The sequence below is a fragment of the Dama dama genome, chromosome X (assembly GCF_033118175.1).
Source record: "Dama dama isolate Ldn47 chromosome X, ASM3311817v1, whole genome shotgun sequence".
Classification (NCBI taxonomy): domain Eukaryota; kingdom Metazoa; phylum Chordata; class Mammalia; order Artiodactyla; family Cervidae; genus Dama; species Dama dama.
Window position 1 is genome coordinate 10,593,178 of NC_083714.1, and position 20,248 is coordinate 10,613,425.

Below are 20,248 nucleotides of genomic sequence, written 5' to 3' on the forward strand. Positions count from 1 at the left end.
CTAGAAGAGTCACGAGGGCTCCTCCCCCTCCGCCCCCACCTCTGGGTACTTTGCTTTGGAAACCATGGCGACCAGCGCTTTTCCCGCTTCTCAATCCGGGCATCCCAGCCGGCTCTAAGTTAGAGAACCCGCCGCGCAACCACGTGTGTTACTGCCTAGTAATAGTTCCTGGGATACAGAAGCCCGCCTGGCGAGGGGCAGGGCCAGAGAGCCGAAGCACACACGCGTAAAGTCTTTGTAGCTTCGCGACGGGGCGCTCCGCCCCCTGGGGCCGAGTAACTTTTAAGGCTCGCGCGCGCGGTTTTTTTATTCTTTTCGCTTCGGACCCGGCAAGCTGACTTTTTAAAGCGAAGAGGGTACGCAGTCACCCCGCAATGTCTGGTGAATCGGGTCAGACTCAGGCTGGCCCATCCCAGGCTGGGGTCGATATGACGAACCCTGAGAGAAATCAGACTGGGGTCCCGGGAGGTGTGATCCGAAAGGTCGGTGCCTTAGGGCGCCAGTCCTGGATCCAAAAGGTTCTTGAGCAAGTAATAGACTCACCTCGCCAGTGGGTCACCCCATCGGAGGTGGTTCCTGTCGCAGTTTTGGCCGTCCAGAGATACCTGTTAGAGGATGAGCCACGCGACGTGGAACCTAAACCTCCGCTTTACTGCTTTGATGTGACAATCTCGGACGGGGTGTACCAGGAGAAGTGCTACCTGGACCCCAGCCTGAATTCTCTCGTATATAAAAATATTCTCAAAGTTGGCATAGAAATGAGAATTTCCAGAGTCTCGTGCATTTACAACGAGAAAAGAGTAGGCCAGGGAATCTTGTGCATAGATAACGTTTTCTGTGGGGAGTTGCTGGAATCTGTTTCTCTAGAAACTCCCTTCAGAAATAGTGCGCACCAAGAGGTCCCCGAGAGACCTTTAAGAGGCGGAAAAAGTCATTACTTGCCCCTGTGGAATAACGAAGATCCGTATGGAGATATCTGGCTAAACAATAAGCAACCAGAGGAGCACAATTTTAACAGTAAGTAATTGAAGGGAACGCCGGAGGGGTTAAAAAATAGTTTTTATGAATTCGCTTTAATGGAAAAGGAAACGAAGGTGTTTGGTTCTTGTTAATTATAAGCCAGGAGTGGTAAGAGACAAGCTTTGCAGGATGACGGAGAGACGGTCGCTTAATGAAATTTGCACAGCTTGTGTCTTGGGTTGATTGTAAAAAAGGGTCATTTCGGCAAGTGTCTCGCATGCGGTTTAAATTTAATCTGACAGACGTAGTCTCGTTGCAGTAAGTGTTCCTCGTGTGTTTGTTATATGTTTGACGGAGTGAAATTCATTTTAGTTCTATTCCCATTCCAGTCGTGGAAGTAGTACTTTCTGTGTTGGTTGGAAAGATTTGAATTGGGGATAAAAGTTGTAAAAATTTGGGGTTTGCCTTTTTTTGATTCAAAAAAGGATGTTCTGTGCTTTATTCCTTAGTTTACATTTAATGAAATGCCATTTTTATACCGTTAACTGTAGCAGTTACGTAAATACTGTTTTTGGAATGTGTGATTTTTGTGGAAAAGCTTGAAATTCTCATTTTTGTGTTTATTACTTACCACGAACAAAACTAATCTTAAGTTCAGTTTCATAAGAAGGAAGTTAACCTGATAATGCTGGCTCCTTAGTCATCAGCCACTGCTCTAAAATACATTTTTATCTGTAAGAGATGGAAATGAGCAGAATTATAGGTATGTAGGTATATGGTAAGGGGAAGAAATAAAGTGCAAAAAATAAAGGCGAAAGTACTGGAGCGAGAAAGATAATTTTCTGCATTTAACTGCTTTTCAGGTTTTTTTTCTAAACACTGCAGTAGTAATGCTATGATGTGTAACAGCAACAGACTTGAAAGTGAAAAGATAATTGGGACAAAAATATGCAATTAAAGTAATATCCAGTTATAAGAAAGAGAAGATGGCTGTAGAAATGTGTAGCTAAGGATGATTTAAAAAACTTAAACTTTAAAAACAAGATACTCATTTCAGGGATGAAATAATGGAATGACTTTTTTTTAATCTCAAGCATGGAATAAGGCAGTAGTACATTACTACTCAGTTGAATACTTTTAGAATTGAATGTACAAATGAAAAATTGGTGCTCTAGAAGAACTGAGAATAATAATTTGTAAAAAGTTATTTCTCTGATTATGAAAGTAATATCTATTCATTATTTAAACCATATTTTTATTGCAAAAGTCAAGGTCCATGTGCTAAAAAATCCAAACTTTAAAAGTGCTCAGGGCTGGTGCACTGGGATGACCCAGAGGGATGGGATGGGGAGGGAGGCGGGAGGGGGGATCAGGATGGGGAACACATGTAAATCCATGGCTGATTCATGTCAATGTATGGCAAAAACCACTACAATATTGTCAAGTAATTAGCCTCCAACTAATAAAAATAAAGGGAAAAAAATTTTAAATTAAAAAAATAAAAAATTTTGAGAAAGTAAAAAAAAAAAAAAAGTATATTGTATTAAAAGTGTAAGACCCAAGAACAGTAAAGTGCTAATGACAAATCTAGAAGTATTGGTGTTCTTTCGGGTTTGTTGTATGTTTGAAGTTTTTAATAATAAAATGTTTGGATGGAGTAAAAGACCCTTCTTACCTCCTCTTATGGCTTCAACTTTCCACTCAAAATGGGGGAAAATGATTATATTACATTTTATGATTTGTTATTTCTACTTCTCTCAAGTGTCTTTAACATACATCTTTTTATACACTTTTCTATAGTGGGGGTGTACCATAATTTATATAATCATGCCCATTTTAATGGGTAATTTATAGTTTTAGGCAGTTATTAGTTTTTCAGTTTTAGATCCAGTGCTGAACCTCATTAGGATATGCCTGTGTTTGTTTACTATGTTCAAGTATTTCTGTTAAATGGATGGCTTCCTAGCCGTGAAATTACTGGGTTAAAGAGTATTTGAATTTTTAAATGAATATTGACAAAGTGGTTTCTGAAAAGGTGGGTTCTTGCCTGGAGAATCCCAGGGACGGGGGAGCCTGGTGGGCTGCGGTCTATGGGGTCGCACAGAGTCGGACACGACTGAAGTGACTTAGCAGCAGCAGCAGCAGCGTATTTAGTAGAGTGCCCATTTCCCCATTTTATACTATTGTTTTTAATTGCATGTTTTTTTAATTAATTTATAGGATTTCTTTGCTAAGGGCAGTAAGTTTTTACCTGCTGTATATTGCAAGTTATTTTCTCCCACTCTGTCCCTCTTAGATTTTGTTGTGTGATTTTGTGCTTTTTAAACTTTTCTATTTGGTATACTGTGTACATAGTAAAATAGAAAAATCTTTAAAATACAACTATATATGTATATATATATATATCTGTGTAACTGTCCCCCTAGATCAAGATACGGAGCATTTCAGGAACCCCAAAAGTCTTCCTCTTCTGGTTCAGTACCCTATTCCAAAAGTAAACCATAATACTTAAGAGACAGCTTTTTAAAATGCAAGTTAGAATTCCCTGGTAGTCTAGTTGTTAGGACGCCGCTTCCACTGTCCAGGTCCAGGGTTCCATCCCTGGTCAGGGACCTAAGATCCTAAAAGCGGAGGGTGCGGGCAAAAAATAAAATGAAGTTAGACTGTGCCACTCTCCTGCCTAAACCCCTCCCCAGGGCTCCCCATTGCACTTAGACAAACATCTAGACCGCCTACCGGGATCCATGTGGCCCTATGGCGGGTGCAAACTCTTTCTGTAAAGAGATAGTAAATCTTTTTGTCTTTTTGAGACCTGTGGTTTCTGCTGCAGCTATTGAACTTTGCCGTTGTTTATGGAAAGCAACACAGAAAATATGTAAATGTATGGGTTATTTTATTAACAGATCCTGGCAGCAGGCTGTATTTATCCTGAGGACCACAGTTTGCGGAGCCCTGCTGTACACAGCTGCAGCCTTCCTTACTGCTCTCCTCTGCCATTTTGTTTCAGCATGCCGGCTGCCCTTTTTTCCACCCTGCCCACCAGCCGCCAATTTAATTTTTTTTTCCTCCTGCCATTTTCAGCTCAGACGGTTAAGAGTCTGCCTGCAGTGAAGGAGACACAGGTTCAATCCATGGGTCAGGAAGATCTCCTGGAGGAACTGGCAACCCACTCCAGTATTCTTGCCTGGAGAATACCATGGACAGAGGAGCCTGGTGGGCTACACTCCATGGGGTCACAAAGAGTCTGACACGACTGAGCGACTAACACAATCTTTAAACATCCAAGCTTTATCCTGCTGCAGGGACTTTGTCCCTGCTTTTTCCTCTTGTTGGAAAGTTCCTGCCCATCCTCAGGTTTCAACTCAAAACATTTTAAAAGGGTTATTTAAATATGTATTCCCCCCCAAAATATGTATTCCCTCCCCTTTTATTGTTATTATGTGTGTGAGTCGCTCAGTCATGTCCAGCTCTTTTGCAACCCCATGGGGTATAGCCTGCCAGTCTCTTGTCCATGGGATTCTCCAGGCAAGAATACTGGGGTCGGTAGTCATTTCCTTCTCCAGGGGATCTTCCTGACCCAGGGATCGAACCCTGGTATTCTGCAATGCAGGCGGACTCTTTACCGTCTGAGCCACCAGGGAAAGTAAAGAGTCCACCTGCAACGCGGGAGATGCAAGAGATCTGGATTCAGTGTCTGGTTCAGGAAGATCCCCTGGAGAAGGAAATGGTTACTGACTCCAATAGTCTTGCTTGGAGAATCCCATAGACAGAGGAACCTGGAGGGCTACAGTCCACGGCATCACAAAGAGTGGGACACGACTGAGCGACTAACACCTTATTGTTATTACATCACTGTAACAGAATTGATAACACTCAGAAATTATTTTGTTTTCTTTCTCCTCCCTCTAATTTATAAGATCCTTGGGGGTAAGCACTCGTGTTTTTGTTTTGTTTTGTTTTTTTCTCACTGCTGTGGTCTATTTTTCTTATAGCCAGGAAAATGTGTGGCACATAGTAGGCAGTTGAGAAGTGTTCACTGAATAAAGGAATGAATGAAATAGATTACATTCATAGGTTTTCTGATGTTGAACCACTACCGTTTCTACTTGGTCATGCTTGTTATTGTTATATCTTTATATATTCAAGTGAATTTGATCCATAAGTTTTGTTATATTTTAGGAAAGTACTATTTCAGATCAATTTTGATATATAATTAATATTAGTCTAATAGAATGAGTTAGGAAGCTTGCCTGTTTTTTCTGTGCTTAGAGAAATAACGTGTTCATTGAAGGTTTGGTGGAATTTACCCCTAAAACTACTTGAACCTGGGACCTTGGGTGAGCATTGGGAGTTGGGAAAATGATTCCTTTTCAATTTTTGAGAAAGTTAGTAAAACCAGTAACGCTTCTTTTGAGTGCATTTTTGAGAGTTGATATTTCACTAGAATCTCATTTCACCTAAATCTCAAAGTTGTACATAATCTACATGTTTTAATCTCTATCTTGTCAGTTATATCCCCTGATATGTTCCTAATGTTCAAGTCTTCACCCTTTTTTGTGATCAGCCTTGCCAGAGGTTTGTCCACTTTCTTGTTATTCAAAAATAAAACTTTTAGCTTTACTAATTAAAAGTCTGTATCAGGGAGATGTTTCTACTTTATTTGTACTGTCCTCTTTAATTATTTTTATGTCTTTTGTTCATTTTTTATTTTTACTTTTGGTACTTCCTTCTAGAGTTAAATGCTTGGTTTATTTATTCCCTTCTTTATTTCTTCCAAAAGCTTTAACAGTTCTGAAATTTCACACAGTTACTGTTTTGTCTGTATACCCCAGGTTTTGAAGTATAGAGCTTTTATTATTACTTGTTACTCATATTTTCTGATTTTAAATTTGAGTTTCTGTTTACCCTGAAAAGTTTGTAAAAAGTTTACTTATTAGCTATGCAGTTCCTTGTTATACCAGGTTTTAAAATTTTTAATCAAAACATTCCATATCCTTATTTTAAAATCTATTTTATTTGCCCATTTCTTTGAGAAGAATATTACTTCTCTTTATGAAGGTGATTTTGTTCCTTTCTGCTTATATTTCTAAAAGTTTTAGGTTTAGATGTTTCCATAATACGTAAAGTTTCATAACTTGAGTATATCTTGGTGGATTTTACTCTTTAACAGTATAGGATTTCTCTTAGTCCCTTTTTGCCTCAAATCATATTTTTTTTCCTCAAATCATATTTTGTCTAATAGTACTGTTTACCACTTCCATGGTCTTTTAGTTAGCATTTAGAGCCATGATTCTCAAACCTAAGTGGGCATCCACATCACCTCAAAGTGAAAGTGAAAGGTGCTCAGTCGTGTCTGACTCTTTGCAACCCTATGGACTATACAGTCCATGAAATTCTTCAGGCCAGAATACTGGAGTGGGTAGCTTTTCCCATCTCCAGGGGATGTTCTCAACCCAGGGATCGAACCCAGGTCTCCCACTTTACAAGAGGATTCTTTACCAGCTGAACCACAAGGGAAGGCCAAGAATACTGGAGTGGGTAGCCTATCCCTTCTCCAGCAGATCTTCCCACTGCAGAACCCGGGTCTCCTGCATTGCAGGCAGATTCTTTACCAATGAGCTATGAGGGAAGCCATGTGACCTCAGAAATTCAGATTGCTGGATCCTGCCACCAGTTTATGATTCTCAGTACATCTGCCCTAGAATTTACATTTCTAACACATTGATTCTGCTGGTGCAAAGGCCACACTTTGATAACCACTGGCTTAGTGTATATTTCTTTGCTCATCACTTTATTTCCATTTTTTAAAAAATGGATTTTGCTATACATTCACATGAATCAGCCATGGGTGTACATGTGTTCCCCATCCTGACCCTCCCTACCGCCTCCCTCCCATCCCATCTCAGGGTCATCCCCCTGCACCATCCCTGAGCACCCTGCCTCATGCATCAAACCTGGACTGGTGATCTATTTCACATATGATAATATACATGTTTCAATGCTATTCTCTCAAATCATCCTTGTTTTAGGTTTCTCTGTATAGCTAAGATTTTTCTTTTTTACCCAAACAAATTCTTTTTCTTTCAAGAGATGAAGTTAATCAAGTTAAATTTTATGTAATTAATGATGGTTGTACCTATTCTTGCAGTCCTACTTTATTATATGCCATGCATTATTTTTTTAACTATTTGAAAACTTTTTTATCCTAGTGATTTAGGAGTAATGTATTTTTATTCTCTTCAATGTTTTAGCATAATTATTTGAACTAGCATTTTATGTCAATCTCCAGAATTATTTAGAGTTTATAATATTCTCCTGAACAAGATGTTTAGGACTCTACTTAATCATGATTCATTTTGGCATACTGCTACATTGGATTTAAAAGTATTTGATTAAAAAAAATAATGAAGAAATAAAAATAAAACTATTTGATTTAGGATTTTTGCCATCATAAATGTTTTGGAATTTTAGTTCTCTTTATTACATTTGTTACAATTTTTAAGATTTATCTAAGTTTATCAAATGAATTGGTACAATTTTTATATTTACTGTGCTCTAAAACAACTGAAGAGAAAGCTATTCTTTAAAAATTGTTAACCATGTGAATCTGGTACAGTTTGGAAGGTCATTATTAGGAACATTTTTATTTTCTTCCATGGTTATTGATCTGTTCCAGTGTTCTTCTGTTCTTTATGGCAACGATATTGGTAATTCATATGTTCTAGAAGATTGTCAATTTCACTGCTGTTTTCATGTTTAGTGCTATATAATCATATAATCTTTAAAATGATTTTCTCTATGTTTATAGGTGATCACATTCTGGGTGTTATCTTTTTGTTTGCTTTCTTCCTGATTGCACTTATAAGGTTTTACCTTTTTATTAATTTTTCCAGGGAATTGGACTTACCAATCATACTGTTTTCTAATTCATTATTTTCGGTTTTTATCTTTATTCCTCTCTATATTCCTTAGATTTATTCTTTTGAAGCAGTTTTCAATGTAATAATAATAATAATATTAAGGTTTTATTTTCTTTTTTTAAACTCTTTCTTCTGAAGTATAGAGTGGAGTTTTCCAGAGGCTGCATGTCAAGGACATTGAAACAGACTGAATAAATGCCAAAGAAAATATGATTTCTCCAGCTGTATTCTTTTAAGCTAGATACTGAAGAGATCTGCAAAAATGTAAAACAATACCACTCTTCCCACTACATTTTTGGTTTTGAACAATGTAGTCATTTTTCAAAAATACATCTTTCTACTATGTATAACAGATTTATTTTTGTTTTAAAGGAATTGATAAATATTTTTATTTCTTAGCTTTACTACATAATATGGTAAGTATTGGTAAATATTACCCACATAAACAGAAGCTTATTGAGGTCTTCAGTAATTTTTTAAGACTATAAGGGGGTCCTGCGACCACCAAGTTTGAGAAACACTATTGCATTGTTTGCTAATTTTTTATATTGAATATGTAGTCTATTATTTTCATTCTTTCTTTTGATAAAGAATCCACTTATTTCTATGAATTTACATGGATTCCCCATTGTCTTTGTATAACCTGTAATTTCTTTTTAGATTTGAGAGATATGTATATTCTATGAAGTTAATGAGGTTTTTTGTTGTTGTTGTTGTTATTTTTATTATCTGGGAAAACATTCTCCAGGCAGATGTCTGATCATGGCTGTCTGGACTCAACTGTAGCAGAAATAGTAGCTCTTACAGCTGTGGTTTTATAAAAGTGTGTAGCTTTTGAATTTATTCCACTTGTAAAGGAGGAGTATGTGCCTTCATTGGTCAAAAGTGTTCCACATACACTCTAGGTAATTCAGAAGTGAGCTACAATTTGTTTCACCATATTAAAAAGGAAATTACTTAATTGTGTCAGATCAAATACTAGTCTCTGTGATCCTGGACTAGTAATGTTTTGGGAGAATCTGGAGGGGAATTTATACAAGATACCTAATACTGATAATGGGGGTGGGTATTAATGGTAGTCTTGTAATTATAAAAGGCCATTTAAACTCTTACTGAAAACAAATTACAAGAATACTTTTAATACCAAAGTTGAGTTGGTGATACATTATATAAATAAAAATGGAAGTGGAGGATGCCTTAGAGAAATGAATGAAATGTTTGAACAAATACAAGTTCAGGTTTTAAAAGCTGGGACTGTAGGCTATGAGAGCAAAATGTGGAAAAAAATGCAGATGGAATCCCTCTTAGCCCAAGGAAGAATAAAATTAGAAATACAAATTAATCTTTTAAAGATGACGAATAGCTTTTGAACAGTTTTGGCACTTACCAACAGGCTTGGAGATTAAAACATTTCCAAATAAATTATATGGCATATAAAAATGTAATAAGTGCCATTGGTATGTAGAAAAATAAAATAGGATGGAGATAAGTAAGGGGATCAGTTTTCTACAGGGGGGTTAGAGCTAGCATCACTAAGAAAGTGACCTTTGAGCAAAACTTGAAGGAGAAAATGTCATTCAGATGTCTAAGAGAAAGACATTCCAGACCCAGGGAACAGCAAGTGCAAAGGTACAGACAGAACCATGTCTGGAATGTTTGGGGAAAATTGAACTTACACATATGAGACTAAGGTGAGGGCAATAAAGAAATATATCATGAAAATTCTATAAATTAAATGTGTAAGTGCTTAGTAGGGGGAAAATATTCCATGGTGTTGAGTTTTTTCTTAAGGAAGGTAAGTTTTGATCCAAGTCTTCCAGGAAGTAATTACACAGTGTGACAAGATAGAGAGTATTATAGATGGACAATTCCAACTAAATGTGTTAGTTAACATAGGTATTTACCTATATTCCAGTCACATAGTAAATCATGGGTATGTGTATGTGTGTGTGTGTATTTAACCATTATTATTAAGGATACTGTTTATTGCTAAGTTTTGTATGTGAGAAGTATATAGACTGGCTTAGCTGGTGAGGAGTTGATTTGGGTCTGATCCGGCTACCATTTTTAACTAATAAAATAGAATTTTGAAATCACTATGACATATTTTTTCTTTTTTGTATTCTAGATACCAAAATAATTTCCCTTTCTCACCTTGAGATGACCTGGTCTAATAGAAAGAGTTTTCCTGCATTGCTTGTGAGAATCTTGCATAAATCAAAACTGCGATACTATGGAAAACCCAATAAAAAGATGATTGAGCCATACCAGGTATGAATAGTGATAAGATGTTATATGTTAATTTGTCGATCATAAATTATAACTTGCAGACCTGATATATTCATTAGGATAATTTATGTTTAAATAAAAAGTTAAAAGTTCAACTTAGTAATGTAAATAATGAACATAAGTATATATTTCAGAGTATTTTTCTGTGTAGTTTCTTACACAAAAAGGAATTATTTCTGTATTAGTGCTCTTTAGTTTCCTTGATCTAGCTAGTCTCCTTCACACCTTTTTCTGTATCTTCAACATTTTCCTTTTTTACTGAGATTTCTATACCAGCATATAAATATTAGTAATAGTAATATATAGTCTGTGTGGGCATGCTCAGTTGCTTCAGTTGTGTCCGACTCTTTGCAACCCCATGGACTGTAGTCCTCTGTCCATGAAATTTTCCCGGTAAGAATACTGGAATGGGTTGTCATGCCTTCCTCCAGGAGATCTTCTTGACCCAGGGATCAAACCCGTGTCACCTGCATCTCCTACACTGCAGGCAGATTCTTTACCACTGAGCCATCATGGAAGCCCAGATATATAGTCTAGTCTTCCATTTTAAAAAAGGAAAAAAAAAATCGTTGACATCAGGACGCCTGTATTCTCTCTCTCCTTCAGGCAAGCTCCTTGAAGAAGTAGTCTACACTAGTTCTTTTCACTGTCTTTCCTCCTGTTTACTTATCAACACAATTAATTGGGCTCTTTTCTTCAGCTGGTCACTCACTATAGAGACCTTAATTGTCAAATCTGACACTTTTCTATTATCTTGACTCTGTGCATATGATGCTGATTTCTGTCCCATTTTTTTTAAACTTAACATTTTACTGTATTTCCATGTTATCAAAAATTATTTTGAGTGCTTTGCTAAGCTTTTGTAATAAAAGTTATACATACTTCTAGGGAATTTGCAAAGTGTATAAAGATATATAAAGCTGATAAATAATATCAACCCAAATCCTACCACTCAGTGAGAATCACTGTTAATATTAGTGTGTTTTATTTCCCTGTTTTGTATGTATAGATCATATATATACATACATGTATGTATCTCTCATATATGCACATGTCTGTGATGGCATATGTATGTCATATATACCACATCTATGTGTATATGTATTCCTATCATGTATTTGTTGTCGTTCAGTTACCAAATCATGTCCAAATCTTTGCGATCCCATGAACTATGGCCTGCCAGGCTCCTCTGTCCATGGGATTTCTTAGGCAAGAATACTGGAGTGTGTTGCCATTTCCTTCACCAGGGGATATTCACGACCCAGGGATCAAACCCGTGTCTCCTTTATTGGCAGGTAGATTCTTTATCGCTGAGCCACTAGGGAAGTCCCCTATCATATATTGCGTATAACTATGTCATATATCATAGTAAATTTTCTTACAAAATAGGAATGATAGTATATATAATATTTTGTATCATTTAACATTTTCTTAAGTATTTTCTCACATTACTAAAAGTTCTTCATTCATAACTTTTCATCATTACAGAGTCTCTCATATTACATCATAAATTACTCAGTGGATCTCCTATAATTTTGCTTCCTCATTCTTTTTTTTTTTCTCATTCTTAAAAAATAAAATTTGAACACCATGTAGGTAAAAGTAACAAATATGCATTTACTAAGTAAAATATGCTTTTACTCTTTTTTTTTCCTAGACCTTTTTGGAAGTTGCTGACAGCTCAGGCACAGTGTCCGTGATTATGTGGAATACCCTGTGTCCTGAGTGGTACAAAAGTCTGCATGTTGGTTTAGTTCTTCTGCTTCAAGATTATTCTGTTAAAAAGAGTTATCCATTCAGGATGCAGCCTCTTCCTGTGGATCCACAGATCAAACTAATTTCTACAATGGGTTAAGTATTCAGTGACTTTGTTATTTTATCAGTATTTTGTTTGTATAAATTTGCAAAGTACCATATCAAAAGTCAAGAGACCTTAAAAGTTACTGAAGCTGTTAGAATCTGACAAACCTTTAAATTCTTTTATCCATAAAAAAATTTGAGCAATCACTTAATTCATTTGTTAAGGAGAAGCATCTGAGATATTTATTACTGATTAATGAATGAGTGCCACTTTGGATTTACTTATTTTTCTTTTCTTTCATTTTTTTGTATTAAAATATTAAATTAGTGACTTGAATATAGGTTTTGTTACTTCAAGGTGCCATTTCAAAGGGCTTTTGTCAACATTCTATTTTGAAATAATTTCAAACTTACACAGAAGTTGAAAGAATAGTATAAAGAACTCCTGTATACCCTTCACACAGATTCAGCACTTGGCAACATTTACTTTATCATTTCTCCACTATAGATAGATAGATCTCACCTCTGAACCATTTGAGAGTAAGTGGCAGCCATCATATATACATATCCCTTTACCTCTAAACACTTCGGTGATGTTTTACTCTCTATTTCCTCAGAACAAGAACATTCTATTACACAGTCACCATATAGTTGTCAAAACTAGGAAATTTAAAGTTGGTATAATAATGTTATATAACTTATGATCAGTATTCAAATGTTGCCAATTATTGTAATCTTGAAAGGACTTTTCCTAATTAGTATTGAAATCACAGTATTGATATCTTGGCATCATCCTTACTATTTGGGGAACATTAGAATTAATATATTAAGTGATTGCTTACGGTGTAGATATGACTTCTTTGAATTTCCATTTTTCAAAATTGTAGAACATATCAGTCAACAGTTTTAAGCACTGTTTTTGGTTTGTCATAGTTTTATACTGGACTTGCATTTCTATGTATTCTGAACTCCCTAGCTGACCTATTAAGATTAATTACATAAAGAATGTTCAGATAATGTAGCCTTTGTTCACTGTTTACTGAAACATATATTTAGGACAATTTCATACGATTCTGTATTAGTGTCTACCAGCTATTGATGGTAGACATCAATCTGGCTGGGTGAACAAGGTATTAATTAATTTGGTATGACTAGTCCATTATCACATTACTCTTTATCATAGGAGAAGATAAACTGATTGCTGTTGAGATTTAATTAAGAAAATGTAGTGAAAGTTGGCAAGAGGAAGCTAATTCTAAACGTGTATTATTGTGTCTGCCAATTTATAAATTCTTTCTCACAACCATGCATCTCCAGGTGACAAAATTGCTTTTGAGTAAAAATTGAGACTTTCTTTGTCAATAGCACATAAGGTAAGTGACTTTGTTGATGTCATATAATGGATCACTGGCCTAGTGAAAATTGAAACCTAGTTCTCCTCATACTTAATCTAATGTTCTTTTTACTAAATACAGTGTTTTCTGATATAAAGAAAATTAACTTCAATCACAGTTTCTATGTAGCTGTGGACAAATCTAGAAATGAGTCTGTACTAATAGCTGCTTCTAAACCTTATAAACATATGGAAAGTGGGACAATAGACAGCATGTGGTCAGTAGATAAATAGTTGTTAAAACATAGCAGTGAAAGTGAATTGAGCTATATGCTACCTCTGCTACATAGAATTATAGGGCCAGATTTTCATAATATAAACTCTCTTTTTAAGATATGCTGCTGCTGCTGCCAAGTCACTTCAGTCGTGTCCAACTCTGTGTGACCCCATAGACGGCAGCCCACCAGGCGAAGCTATTTATATTTTTAAGTGAATAATTACAAATACAGAAATCATTTTTAAAATGAGAGCCTTAATGAGAATATGTTTAAAATGCATCTTTTAGTCTTTAGAACAGTTTTACTTATCAGTGTTAGCATCAGTCTCTTATCCCACACCTTTTTAATAAATAATAGGACTTTTTCCCTCTTCATCAAGTGTCAGTGAGCTATTTCTATAAATAGCTGAATAGTAAATATTATAGGATGTATAAACAGTATAGTCTCTTTCACAACAACTCAGCTCTGTCTTTATTGAGTGAAAGCAACCAAAGATAATATGTCAATGGATGGGCATAGCTGTGTTACAGTAAAACTTTGATTTGCAAAACACAGGCAGCCTTCTACAAGCCATAGTTTGCCTAGTGTTCATGTATAAGTGGATCTCAATACTACTGATACATTAGTATCATTTGGGGAGCTTTAAAGAACCATGACCACCGCACTCGGAGATTTTGAATTATTAATAATTATTCTGAGGAGGGGACCACACATTGATGTGTCTCTGAAACTCCTCAGGTGGATTCTAATGTACAGTCAGGGTTGAAAACTATTGATCTATGATCTTTAAAAATCTCAGTGTGATGAATCATCTTTTAAAGGGAAAAAAAAGCTCTGTAAACTGTGCTAGGCACAGGGGACACAAAGATAAGTAATATAGAATTCTACCCTTAGAATTAATCTAACACATAAATAGCCTGTGGACACAGCAGGGGAAGGAGAGGGTAGGACGAATTAAGAGAGTAGCATTGAAAAATACACATTACTCTGTGTAAAAAAGATAGCTAGTGGGAAGCTGCTGTATAGTACAGGGAGCTCAACCAGGTCCTCTGTGATGACCTAAGGAGTGGGGAGGAGGCTTGGGAAGGAGGGGATATATGTATACTTATAGCTGATTCATGTTGTTGTACAGCAGAAACCAACACAACAATTATCCTCCAATTTAAAAAATAATTAGTCTAACAGGGTAACAGATATGTAGGATGAACAAATTACATTAACATGAAAGACTGCTGACAGTAAACGGTAAGAAAAAAAGGATGAATGGAAGGGGAGAGGAAATGAACAGAAATGTAGTCGAGGAAAGAATGAATGGTCTGGAGAGTAAGAGAATGGGTTGAATTGGAGAAAATGTAAGTAACGATTAGGAATAAGAACAGGGTAGTTTAAATGTTATGAGAGAATACATGAGAAAGAGTATGCAATGAAGGCCAGTTTGGTCCATACAGAAACAAGGATGTGTGGTAACTATCACTGCCTTCTAGGTGTTGATGTTGGAACACAAACTGTTGGGGTAATTTAGCTTGGTTTATTTTTTTCATGCTTAGACATATAGTTATAAGTTATAGAAACTAATGTAATTTTAAAGAAACTAAATAAATGGAAGCTTATGAAGATGAAAATTCTGTTGTAAAAAAAGGACATATTATTTGCTGGCAGTGTATGATTTTTTGTTTTTGTTTATTGATTGCCTTTTTGTTTATTCTTCTGTCCTGTCTTATACAAAATAGTGTTCAGTTGACATACACAAATAATAAACCTTTTAAAGTCTTGAGATTTTCAGACTGTATTACATAATACATATTGAGGTAATAATGTTAAGTGTTTTTGGTTTGGGGTGAAGGAGATTTTTAATTCATTTGAAATCCTAGCATTTTAGAGCTGGGAGGGACCTTGAGTATAACTGAGTAACTATGGCTATGAAAGTGCTTTGTAAAATGCAAACTATTTTCTAGGTGCAAGGTAATACCATGTAATACAAACTTTCTTCACTCATATATGAAAAAGTAAAGGAGAATTTTGTAGTCACATGTTTAGTAATAGGCAAAATGAGAAAGCAGTCATCTTCATCCTGGTTTAATCTTTGTTTGCTACATAGGAAATCCTTAGAAAAATATTGACATTAAAGAAATAAGAAACCCAGATAGTTCTATAACTACTAAAGTGAATCAGAGGTTTAAAATAATCACACACACACCCACCACCCACCCACCAGGCAGGTATCATTTTATAGGCAAATTATAGCAAACATTCAAGGAATGTATCATTCCAAATTTCCAGAGAATAAAGTAAGAAGGTATACTCTCTGACTTATTCTTTGCTACCAATATAACCTTGATAATCAAAACCAAGTAAGAATTTTATGAATGAGGAAAACTAAAGGCTACCTTCAGCTATGACCATATATACAGATATACAAAATTGAAGGTTAGCAAACTGAATTCAGTTATATGTAAAAAAAATGATTACACATTGTGACTAAATTATATTGTTTTCCAGCAATGCAAAGTTGATTTTACTTAGAAAAATAGACAAGTGTCACTACCACATTAATAGATTAAAGAAGGTTGTCCTAGTACAGTCATAAAAGTCATTTGCTAAAATTTTACACACATTCATAAATTTTAAAAAGAAAATAGCAAGAAAAGGAACTTTCCATAACTGATAAAGGATGTTTGAAAAGCCAAATGAAAACAAACACAACTCTTAAGGGGAAAATTTAGAAACACTCCAAAATTTTTTTGGGGGGGGCATGCCTTGTGTCATACCAGATCTTAGTTCCCCAACCAGGGATTGAACCCGAGCCCTCTGTAGCAGAAGGGCAGAGTCTTAATGACTGGACTACTAGGGAAGTCCTGAAACACTCCTTTGTAAAATGAGGACCACTTACCATTACACACGAGTCAGGATGGCTGCTACCCAAAATTACAAGCAATAAATGCTGGAGAGGGTGTGGAGAAAAGGGAACCCTCTTACACTGTTGGTGGGAATGCAAACTAGTACAGCCGCTATGGAGAACAGTGTGGAGATGTCTTAAAAAACTGGAAATAGAACTGCCATATGACCCAGCAATCCCACTTCTGGGCATACACACCGAGGAAACCAGATCTGAAAGAGACATGTGCACCCCAGTGTTCATCGCAGCACTGTTTATAATAGCCAGGACATGGAAGCAACCTAGATGCCCATCAGCAGACGAATGGATAAGGAAGCTGTGGTACATATACACCATGGAATATTACTCAGCCACTAAAAAGAATTCATTTGAATCAGTTCTAATGAGATGGATGAAACTGGAGCCCATTATACAGAGTGAAGTAAGCCAGAAAGACAAGGACCAATACAGTATACTAACACATATATATGGAATTTAGAAAGATGGTAACGATAACCCTATATACAAAACAGAAAAAGAGACACAGATGCATAGAACAGACTTTTGGACTCTGAGGGAGAAGGTGGGGGTGGGACATTTCGAGAGAACAGCATCGAAACATGTATATTATCAAGGGTGAAACAGATCCCCAGCCCAGGTTGGATGCATGAGACAAGTGCTCAGGGCTGGTGCACTGGGAAGACCCAGAGGGATCGGGTGGAGAGGGAGGAGGGAGGGGGTATCGGGATGGGGAATACATGTAAATCCATGGCTGATTCGTGTCAATGTATGGCAAAAACCACTACAATATTGTAAAGTAATTAGCCTCCAACTAATAAAAATAAATGGAAAAAAATGAGGACCACTGATGGTCTCTTACTACTATCTCTGTTTAATGTTATATAGGCTGCCCTTGCCAATGTGGGGATGTGTGAGTGCCTGTGTGCTCAGTTGTGTCTTGATTCTTTGCGACCCCATGGACTCTAGCCCACTAGGCTTCTCTGTCCTGGGAATTCTCCAGTCAAGAATACTGGAGTGGGTTGCCATTTCCTCCTCCAGGGGATCTTCCCAACCCAGGGATCAAACCCACATTGGCAGGTCGGTTCTTTACCACTGCACCACCTAGTGAGAAGGTAAAATCCATTAAAAGCATAAGAGCTTTTTATTGAGGTATAGTTAATGTATTGGCCTCCTGGGTAGCTCAGATGATAAAGAATCTGCCTGCAATGCAATAGACCCCCATTTGTTTCCTGGGTTGGGAAGTTCCCCCGGAGAAGGGATAGGCTACCCATTCCAGTATTCTTGGGCTTCCCTGGTAGCTCAGATGGTAAAGAATCCTGCAATGCAGCAGACTTTGGTTCGATCCCTGGGTTGGGAAGATCCCCTGGAGGAAGGCATGGCAACCCACTCCAGTATTCTTGCCTGGAGAATCCCATGGACAGAGGAGCCTGGCTGGCTACAGTCCATGGAGTTGCAAAGAGTCGAACACAACTGAGCAACTAGGCACAGCACAACACAGTTGCTGTATCGCTGTACAATATGTTAGTTTCAGGTGTCCTACAGAGTGATTTGATATTTGCATACATTACGAAATGATCACCATAAGTCTAGTGACCACCTGTCCCCAAAGAAAGTTATTATAATGTTTTTATAAAGTTATTATAACTTCTTATTTTGTATATTACATCCCTTTGGCTTACTTATTTTATTATATAACTGCAAGTTTGTACCTCTTAATTTCCATCACCTATTTCATCCCCCACCCCCTGGCAACAGCTGATTTATTCTATGTATCTGTGAGTCTGTTTTTGTTTCATTTTGTTTGTTGAATTTATTTTAAGATTCCACATATATGTGAGACCATGTGGTATTTATATTTCTCTATCTGGCTTATTTCACGTAGCATAATATCCTCTAGATCCATCCATGTTTCAAGTAGCAAGAGATTTCATTACTTTTGATGGCTGAGTAATATTCCACTGTGTGTGTGTGTGTGTGTGTGTGTGTGTACACACACACCCCACATCTTCTTTATCCATTAGTCTGTCAATGGACATTTAGCTTGCTTCCATATCTTGGCTATTATAAATGACACTTCAGTGAACACTGATGTGCATATACCTTTTTGAATTAGTGTTTTTGTTTTCTTCAGGTAAATAGCCAGAAGTAAAATTGCTGGGTCATATGGTAGTTCTGTTTTGAACTTTTTGAGGAACCTCTATATTGTTTTCTATAGAGGCTGCATCAATTTACAATCCCAACAGTGCACAAAGGTACCTTTTCCTTTACATACCTGCCAACATCTATTATTTGTTGTCTTTTTTGATGATAGCCATTCTAACAGGTGTGTGGTGGTATCTCATGGTTTTGATTTGCAGTTTCCTAATGATTAGTGACGGAGAAGGCAATGGCACCCCACTCCAGTACTCTTGCCTGGAAAATCCCATGGACGGAGGGGCCTAGTAGGCTGCAGTCCATGGGGTTGCTAAGAGTCAGACACGACTGAGCAACTTCATTTTCACTTTTCACTTTCTTGCATTGGAGAAGGAAATGGCAACCCACTCCAGTGTTCTTGCCTGGAGAATCCCAGGGATGGGGGAGCCTGGTGGGCTGCCGTCTATGGGGTCGCACAGAGTCAGACACGACTGAAGCGACTTAGCAGCAACAGCAGCAGCAATGATTAGTGATGTTGTGCATCTTTTCATGTCCATTGGTCATCTTTGTGTTGTCTGAGAAATATAAATGTCTATTCAGGTCCTCTTCCCAGCTTTTAATTTAGTTTTTTTTCTTTGACATTTGTGTAAGTTCTTTGTCTATTTTGGATATTAACCCCTTATTGAATTATCATTTGTAAATACCTTCTCCCATTCAATGGGCTCTCTTTTCATTTTGTTGATAGTTTCCTTTGCTTTGCAAAAGTTTGACATGGTTACATTTGTTTATTTTTGTTTTCATTTCCCTTGCCTGAGGAGACAGATCCAAAAATATATGCTAAGACCAATGTCAGAGAGCATACTGCCTGTGTTTTCTTTTTAGAAGTTTTAGGGTTTCAGGTCTTACATTTAAGTCTTTAATCCATTTTGAGTTTTATTTTTGTACATGGTGTGAGAAAGTAGTCCAGTTTGATTCTTTTGCATATAGCTATCCAGTATTCCCAATGTCATTTATTGAAGAGGCTGTTTTTCCCCATTGTATATTCTTGCTTCCTTTGTCATGGATTAATTGACCATATAAGCATGGATCACCAGGGCTATATGCTTAGGGGTGCCTCCTATGTGGGTTGTGTGAGCCCTCCTATTGTGAATGACTACTATGGGTGTGCTGGTAGGCAGGGCAGCTCCTGGCCTGGTTGGCTGCCAGACCCTATCTTGTGTGGAGGCTGCTGCCCACTGGAAGGTGGGAGCCAGTCCCTGGGCAAGGGATGGGATTGTCGAGTGGGTCCATGGCTAGTGCCAGCCTGCTGGTGGGTGGGCCTGGGTTGCTGCAGGATCAGCTACTTGGTATGGAGGTATTCCAGGACTGGTGCTGACCAGCTGGTGGGTGGGTAAGCCAGAGACTTCTGCCACAGGGCAAAGCCCCAGTCACACCTGACCCACAGACTGAGCTGTGGAACTTCAAGGATGCAGCAGAGAATGGGGGAGAGGCTGCCCTGGCAAGGTTTCTTTCACCTAAAGGACACCTTCACTTCTCTTGTCTGTGTCATCCCTAACTTTCACTCTTGAGAAAACACTAAATATTGGAGGATCAGAAAGAGGGCATCTGGTGTATTGAGACACCCATTAGCATTTTGATA

At 37.2% G+C, this 20,248-nt stretch overlaps 1 protein-coding gene across 2 annotated transcripts in view; it reads left to right on the forward strand.

Annotated features, from left to right (window-relative positions):
• Positions 1–297: 297 nt before the first annotated feature.
• The window catches only part of RADX (RPA1 related single stranded DNA binding protein, X-linked), a 73,748-nt gene continuing 53,797 nt past the window's right edge, over positions 298–20,248 (forward strand). For both annotated transcript variants that reach the window (XM_061137120.1, XM_061137121.1), the window contains exons 1-3: positions 298–1,017; positions 10,009–10,151; positions 11,827–12,019. In XM_061137120.1, coding sequence (XP_060993103.1) covers positions 375–1,017; positions 10,009–10,151; positions 11,827–12,019 — 979 coding nt within the window. In that variant the 5' untranslated portion in view covers positions 298–374. The remainder of the gene's footprint in view (positions 1,018–10,008; positions 10,152–11,826; positions 12,020–20,248) is intronic.